Genomic DNA, 8,416 nt, shown 5'->3' on the forward strand with positions numbered 1-8,416 from the left:
TTGGAAGACTTAGTATGAAAAAAGGAATGTGCCGGGCGCGGTGGCTCAAGCCTGTAATCCCAGCACTTTGGGAGGCCGAGACGGGCGGATCACGAGGTCAGGAGATCGAGACCATCCTGACTATCACGGTGAAACCCCGTCTCTACTAAAAATACAAAAACTAGCCGGGTGAGGTGGTGGGCGCCTGTAGTCCCAGCTACTCGGGAGGCTGAGGCAGGAGAATGGCGTAAACCCAGGAGGCGGAGCTTGCAGTGAGCTGAGATCCGGCCACTGCACTCCAGTCCCGGCGACAGAGCGAGACCCCCCCCCAAAAAAAAAAAAAAAAAAAAAAGAAAAGAAAAAAGGAATGTAAACTATCTCCTTAATACTTTTTAATATCGATGAGGCATTAAGATGAAAATATTTTGGATATACTAGGTTAAAGAAAATACATGACTAAAATTAATTTCACTTGTTTCCTTTTACATTTTTAATGTGGCTAATGAAAAAGTTGAAACTACATACATGGCTCACACGCTATTTCCATTGGATGATGCTGATCGTGAACATCACCTGACACATAGTAGGTACTCTACAAATATTTGTTGAATGAATACATCTGGAAAACAGCGACACAGCCCCATCTGAGTTTGTGTGGAGGGGTCTGGGTTGTGGACACAGAACTGTCATCAGAGAGATGGTGCTCACCATAGCATGGATAGTGTTCGGGCATGGCAATGGTGTAGGCCTGGGGACACCTTCAGTTTCTCATCCAACACATATTTACTGAACACATACTACGTGCCATGGAAGGGGAGAGAGCAACGCCATCCTGCAGGACAAGTGCTCTCCCTAGGGAGGCAACAGGCATCCAGCTCTGTCTTGGGGTGGGGGCTACCAGGGAAGTCCTTTCCTTGAAGGTGTCTGTTTCCTTCCCAAGTGACAACAAAAGGTGGAGGGGCATTAACTAGGGGAGGAGAAGGCTTCAGGAAGCAGCGGCTGCTCTGGGCAAAGGAACAGCACGTTCAAACGCTTGGCAGCAAGCAGGCCTGGTGCTTGTTAGAACAGAAAATTCCCTATGGTTCTGAGCACACCTGGAAGCCTGTGCTGTGGGGTCGGAGGCCTGACCGGGGCAGGGCTTCAGAAGGAAGCCTTGTGAGGCGTTGGACTCACCCTGAGGGCAGGGGTGCTGCCCCGAGCCCCGGGTTTAAGTAGCGGGGGAGCTATTCAGAAAGACCTCCCACAGCTGTGCGGGGCACAGGAGAGCTGAGAACGAGGCCAGGAACTCAGAAGGACAGGGTGGGGTGATAGCGGGGAACGCACAGCCTGGTCGGCAGGATGCGGGGACGCCCTCAAGGTGCAGTCCAATGATGGCCCCTGGATTTGTCACTTAGGTCCTGGGTGATCTCATGGAGAGCAGCCCACTGGCTGGTGAAGGTGGAGGGCAGACGGCAGGGGAGACACAGGAGGGGGATGCGCTGCATAGGCAGCAGCTCTTCCAATGCCCGCTTGGAAGAAGGGAGTGGTCCAAAGGGAAGGCTGGGCCGGGAGCGCGTGTTTTGGGAGCTTTCTCCTGAGGACAGAAGAGGCTTTCCCGTTTATAGCCTGGGGGAGCAGTAGCTGCGGGGAGGATGCAGATGGAGGAGGGAGGCATAACACATGTCTGGGTTGCCCTCTGGCCTGCCGCCCACCCCCACCCCACCTCCATGAAAGGGCCTAGCCCCCGCCTCGCTACAAGGCGGACAGTGAGGATGTGCTCGTAGGCTCCCGAGGATTGAGGCCTGCCCTGGGAAGGGGAGCCTCTCCTCCTCTTCCCTCCCTGGGCGGGGTCTCTTGGGAGGGGGACAGACCTTCTGTGATGCCCTGGCAGGTGGGCTGGGTTAGGGTGGTAGGGAGGGAGCCATTGTGGCTGCTGCTGGCATCGGACCCTGGCCACCCCCGCAGTGCATATCAGAGATCACACACACACGTGTGCACACATGGAGGTCACGCAGGATGTACACATGCACACATAGTGCACAAGGATGTTTCTGTGTACAGGTGTGCACACGCAGCCCACGCAGGATGCACGTGTGCGTGTGTGCACAACGCACTCACACAAAGCTCACAAGGATGTGAGCACACAGCTCTCACGGGGCATACATGTGTCTATGTGCATGTGCACACAGATCACCGGAAAGGGTTACGTGTGTCTGTGTGCACAAGTGGGCCTCACACAGGGTGTACACATGCGCGCACATGCACGGCGTTCACACAGGGTGTACAGGTGGGCGTGCACACAGCTCGTAGTGCTTATGTGTCCGTGTGTGCACACTCACAGAGGGCCCACACGGGGACCACCTTCTCAACACAGAGAGTGCCTGAGAATGCTGGCATCACAGTTGTTTTTGTCCCCAGTAAAACAACCACCCTCCACCTTCCGCTCTGCTGTCCCCCTCAGGTCCACTCTCTCTCAGGGCCCTGGTCTCCTTCCTTTCCACCTGGGTGGTGGCATCCAGGACCTGCCTGAGTTCATTCTCCGCCCCCAGCTCGGCCTGCCCCAGGTGCCGCCTGCAGCCACTGGGAGGCAGTACGAGGCAAGTGCGATGCCGCCCGCGGGCCGTCCCCACAGCGCGTCTCCCGCCAGGGCAGGTCCCACGACAGCACTGGTGGAAGCAGCTTCCGGTTTCTGCGGTGCGGGCGGCGGAGGTGGCGGGGTCCGGCCCTCGCGTCCAGCCCGCGCGAGGCTGGGCCCGCCCCTAGATGGCCAGGTCTCGGCGGCCGGTGGCCGGCGACGCCTTGCCGCGGCCGCTGCCGCCCTCGCGGTGGCTGGCTGGCGCCCGGTGCGCATAGGCGGGCGGGGCGCAGGGCTCGGGGCCGGGGTGCCGGGAGGGCAGCGGAGGTGGCGGCGGCGGCGGCGGCGGCGGGAGCAGCTTCTGCGCCTCTTCGTGTGCACGGTTGCAGCGGTTGTCACGCTCCCCGGCGCGCGGGCGGCCCTTCCACAGCAGGTGGCCCAGCTCGGCTACGCTGAGCAGCGCTGACAGCAGCCCCACCGCGAAGTAGAAGAGCACGAAGACGGTCTTCTCGGTGGGCCGGCTCACGAAGCAGTCGACCGTGTGCGGGCAGGGCGGGCCGGCGCAGGCGAAGTGCGGGGCCACGCGGAAGCCGTAGAGCAGCGCCTGGCCGCCCAAGAAGGTCAGCTCGGCCAGCAGGCGCAGCGCCACGCTCAGCAGGTAGCAGCGGCGCGCGCGGCGGGCGCGCAGAACGCATGGCGCGCACTGGGCCTCGGGCAGTCCAGGGGCGCACTGCGCCGCCGCCTCAGCGCCGCCCGCCTCCTTGCCGGCCCGGTGCATGGAGTAGACGACGAACAGCACCGGGGGCGCTGAGAGCAGCAGGATGTGGAAGAGCCAGAAGCGGTAGTGGGAGACCGGGAAGGCGCGATCGTAGCAGGTCTGGCGACAGCCCGGCTGCAACGTGTTGCATACGAACTCCTCTTGCTCGTCCTCGAACACTGCGCCGCCCACCGTGGCCAGCACCAGGATGCGGAAGATCAGCATGACCACCAGCCAGAGGCGGCCCACGAGCGGCGACTGCAGCTGCACGGCGTCCAGCAGCGAGCCCAGGAAAGCCCACTCCCCCATGGCGCTGGGGACGCGGGGCAGGGAGTCAGGGGATGGGGCAGGTCAGGGACCCCCGCCCCTTCCACGCCTATCGGGGTGGGGTCCGTTGGGCCTTCTCTGACTTCAGGGTGAGTAGTGGGGTGGGAGAGGCCCGGGTTTAACGATGAGACCAGTGTGAAAGGGAGGGCCACGGGAGGGCCCGAGGGGAGCAGGCGACGCTCAGCTATGGGTTCCCTTCTCTTTGGGGCCGATGGGTGCTGGGGAGGAGCCCCCATTTGCGTTTTTGCCGCACCCCCTGTGCCGTCTCCGTTCAACCCTGGGATCCTCCAGATCCCAGATTCTTAGGAAGGACCTTGGAGATCAGCTGGGCCAGCCCCTGACTTGCCTTGTGGAAGCGGAAATCCAGCGGTGCCCTTAGCTGTTAAGGATGCTGTAGGAAGAGTGGAGCCTCGAACCCCGAGCCTCCAGACTCAATTTGGTGCCCCTGGGAGGAGTAGGAGTGGGAGTGGCAGAGGCAGCGAGATCACTCCTTTCTCGGCCCACCGTTTCTCTCGCCATTTTCACTGCAGTGAACTCCTCTCAGTGTGGGGGGCTGGTACAGAGGCAACCCCACTTTCGTAACTGTCACAGGGTCCCTTGTCGGAGGTGTCCCTGCTCTCCTACCCCAGCATGGTGAGAATGTGGGGCCAGGCCTCTCCCTCCTCCCCAGCCTCCTGTGCCTCCAGCCTCCACATCTCCTGAGACCCTCTCCACCCCACACTCACACAGGTCCCCACAGGCCGCTGGTGCCCCTAAACCACCACCCAACCCCACTCACCCTGGGGCCAGGACTGGGGTGTCAGAGCTGAGCCAGGGACCTTGGGAGGTGGCTGGGACCGGCGCCTCCTTCTCCCTCTTTCATTTTCCCTTTCGGATTTGGCCGGGATGGAGGACAGGACAGGATGGCTGAGAGGGGTTAGCGCTCCCCCTTCTCTTAAAGGAACAGGGTGACCCTGCTGACTGGCTCCGCCCTTGGGAACAGGCACGGGCCACACCCCTTGCTGGGCTCTGAGGCCCTCACTTTTTGGCCCCCCACCCCACAGCTAAATTTCCATCTGGAAATGGGGGAGGGGGTTAACCAGAGCCACATCCTTTACTGAGGAAGCTGGGGGGTTCCTAGAAGCCCTTCCCAGAGAGACCCTCAGCCTGGAGCCTTGATCCACTAAGCACTAACCATGCCCTGTGAAGATGGTCTTCGGGGACAGAGGAAGGTTTGCTGCTGGAGTTTAAGGGGCAGCAAACATCTAACAGCTTCTGGTTCCAGCTCTGCCACCGCCCACCTTGGACAAATCATTTGGCGGTACTGAGCCAGGCTTTCCTGCCTTGTCAACCAAGGTGGCCAGCCCAGCTGACCCCCAAGTTTCCTTCCAGCTCTACATCTCTTATGGAACGGGATCTCTCTGTGTAGCCCAGGTTGATCTTGAACTCCTGGCTTCAAGTGATCCTCACACCTCAGACTCCTGAGTAGCTGGGATTCTCTACTTCTGAATATTGAGTTCCCAACCATATGACAGAGAACCAAAAAAACCCTCGTGCCTGAAAAAAAAAAAAAAAAATCCCATATGGAAAACCATTAAAATATCCCAAGTGCCTGGCTTTGGTAGTTAAATAAAATCTTTGGTTTCCTTCCCACTTTTCTGTAATTTCCAACTTTACTATAATGAACATGTTATTTATTTATTTATTTATTTTATTTGTTTTTTTTTTTTTTTTTGAGACGGAGTGTTGCTCTGTCACCCAGGCTGGAGTGCAGTGGCCGGATCTCAGCTCACTGCAAGCTCCGCCTCCCGGGTTTATGCCATTCTCCTGCCTCAGCCTCCCAAGTAGCTGGGACTACAAGCGCCCGCCACCTTGCCTGGCTAGTTTTTTGTATTTTTTAGTAGAGACGGGGTTTCACCGTGTTCGCCAGGATGGTTCTCGATCTCCTGACCTTGTGATCCACCCGTCTCGGCCTCCCAAAGTGCTGGGATTACAGGCTTGAGCCACCGCGCCCGGCCTTATTTGGTTTTTTGAGACAGAGTCTTGCTTTGTTGCCCAGGCTGGAGTGCAGTGGCACGATCTTGGCTGAATGCAACCTCTGCCACCCAGGTTCAAGCGATTCTCCTGCCTCAGCCTCCCCAGTAGCTGGGATTACAGGCGTGTGCCACCACGCCTGGCTAATTTTTGTATTTTTAGTAGAAATGGGGTTTTGCCATGTTGGCCAGGCTGATCTCGAACTGCTGACCTTGTGATCCGCCCACCTCAGCCTCCCAAAGTGCTGGAATTACAGGCATGAACCACCACACCCCGCCTATCATGTTATTTTATTATTTATTTATTTATTTTTTGAGACAGAGTTTTGCTCTTGTTGTCAGGCTGTAGTGCAATGGCGCGATCTCGGCTCACCGCAACCTCCGCCTCCCGGGTTCAAGCAATTCTCCTGCCTCAGCCTCCCCAGTAGCTGAGATTACAGGCATGTGCCACCACGCCCAGCTAATTTTGTATTTTTAGTAGAGACAGGATTTCTCTATGTTGGTCAGATTGGTCTTGAACTCCTGACCTCAGGTGATCCACCTGCCTCGGCCTCCCAAAGTGCTGGGATTACAGGTGTGAGTCACTACGCCCGGCCTCATGTTATTTTATAATGTGAAAAATAGAAGACTTCTTCCCCACCAGAAGTCTCTGAATTGAGAGTTCCCTCCTACTGCCCTGGGTGGCAGGGGAAGCTGTTTTATAGAGAAAGGAGTAAGGGTGACCGGCGGCAATCTCAGTGGTCAGGGAGGGGTCGCTCCCGGGCTGAGATGTTTGGTTGTCTGCTCTGCCTTCCTAGGGGTCCGCCTGAGTGCATAGCACAACCTTCCTCACCTATGCACCTGCCAGGCCAGGCCCTGTGTGGAGCCCCGTTAGCTCCATATGCCAACGAGCTCATTCGATTCTCTGTCAATGGTGGCAGGAGGGCACTATTTATACCAGGGGAAAGTGAGACTCGGAGGGTCTAAGCCACTTGCGTGCTGTTGCACAGCTGGTAAATAGCAGATCCAGGCCTACGCGAGGCCCAACTGGTTCTTGAGCGCAAGCTCTTGAGCCTTTCATGGAATTGTCCTCCATCCAGCCTGGCTGGGCTTCCCAGGTGGTGTCCCAGGGCCTGGTAGTCCCCAGCAGGGGTTGCCTCTGTGCCAGCCTAGTGTGGGGCTGGTGAGTGTAGGCACTGGAGGGAGGTCATGCCTGTCCCTCTGAGGAAGGGTAGCAGGACTCACCTCCTTGGCCACAGTTCCTCTCCTTGTCAGCCATGGGTGCCTGTGTGGTTTTCCATCTGCTGACGCAGACTCCCGGGCCCACTTTCAGGAAGGGGAAGGCATATACCCTTCACCCTCCACTCCCTCTGGCTCAGGGGCCCAGCTGTGCTGGAAAAACTCTAGGTGAACTCCTGCTTGCGTGGGGAACCCTCCTGCCCTCGTGCAGGCTTCCCTTGGGAGTGGGCCTGGGTGGGGGATGCTGCCCTGGAGAAAGTCCAAGGGAAAAAGCAATGCTGGGGCCCCAGATTCTGAAAACAGGATGTGGGTTGGGGGCGCTGCTGACCTCCCCTTCCCGACCTCCCTCTGCCCCCTGCAAAGCTGCTGCCCGCCCCCTGCCCCCAGCCACAGGGGCTCAGGGTCACACTTCATCTCCCTCGACTGTCCAGGAATGGTCCCCACCCCGTCCTGTCCCGTGGCTCCTGCTGGGTGAGGCCACTGGCGCCACCTGGAAAAAGTTCATCAGACCCTGTCTGCCTGCGGGAGTGGAAAGCAGCTGAGGTGGTGGGCCAGGGTGGGGCAGGAAGTGGAAAGCCCACAGTCACCCTGTGCTGTCTGCAGCCTGTGATGCCACAGGGCCAGGCCCAGAGACTACAATCTCAGGCCCCGTCCTCCTTCCCTGATAGCACCATCCAGCCTGAGTGTTGCTGACCCTGCGTAGATCTGGCAGCTGGTGGCCCCATTCTTGGCCATGCTTAAAGACAGGGGCCGGGCTGAGAGGCCAATCCTGCCTCACTCCAGTCTGTTCCAGACACCTCTCCCTGGCCATCGGATTGTGGGGCCACTGCTCATGTCAGACACACATGGGTGCACGTATGTGTTTGTACCCAGTAACTATCAGCCATGGTCAACCCCACCATGTTCTTCGATATCGCCGCTGACGGTGAGCCCTTGGGCTGTGTCGCCTTTGAGCTTTTGCAGACAAGTTTCCAAAGACAGCAGAAAACTTTTGTGCTCTGAGCACTGGAGATAAAGGGTTTGGTTATAAGGGTTCCTGCTTTCACAGAATTATTCCAGGGTTTATGTGTCAGGGTGGTGGCTTCACATGCCATAATGACACTGGTGGCAAGTTCATCTGCAGAGAGAAATCTGAGGAGGAGAACTTCTTCCTGAAGCATACAGTCCTGGCATCTCGTCCCTGGCAAATGCGGGACCCAACACAAACAGTTCCCAGTTTTTCATCTGCACTGCCAAGACTGAGTGGTTGGATGGTGTTTGGACGAACGGAGGCAGGATGGTGCACTTCCGGGTTCTTCATCACCACCAACTCTTCCCGTGTGTGCGAGAATGCAGCTGATGCCCGGGAAGGTGCAGATTAATCAGGCATGCACCAGGTGATGTCAATCCGAGGAGACCAAGATTTACCTGGTGGCACCTGCGGAGCGCCGCCCCTCCCCTGACATGCCCGTGCCCCGCCTATTGCCCTTCCACTCCTAGAAAAGTCGCTCCCAGCAGATGCGCCGGGGGCGGGCTTTCTCAGCCCCCACTCTTGTCGGGACTGCATTAGAAATTCCGCCCCCCCCCCCC

At 58.2% G+C, this 8,416-nt stretch overlaps 1 protein-coding gene across 1 annotated transcript; it reads right to left on the minus strand.

The window, feature by feature from the left end:
* Positions 1–451: 451 nt before the first annotated feature.
* Positions 452–5,154, minus strand: GJD3 (gap junction protein delta 3). The gene has a single exon (XM_023204204.1). The coding sequence runs from the start codon at positions 3,597–3,599 to the stop codon at positions 2,718–2,720; it is 882 nt and encodes a 293-aa protein (XP_023059972.1). The 5' UTR covers positions 3,600–5,154; the 3' UTR covers positions 452–2,717.
* Positions 5,155–8,416: the final 3,262 nt, after the last annotated feature.

This window comes from Piliocolobus tephrosceles, chromosome 16, assembly GCF_002776525.5.
Source record: "Piliocolobus tephrosceles isolate RC106 chromosome 16, ASM277652v3, whole genome shotgun sequence".
NCBI classification, from domain to species: domain Eukaryota; kingdom Metazoa; phylum Chordata; class Mammalia; order Primates; family Cercopithecidae; genus Piliocolobus; species Piliocolobus tephrosceles.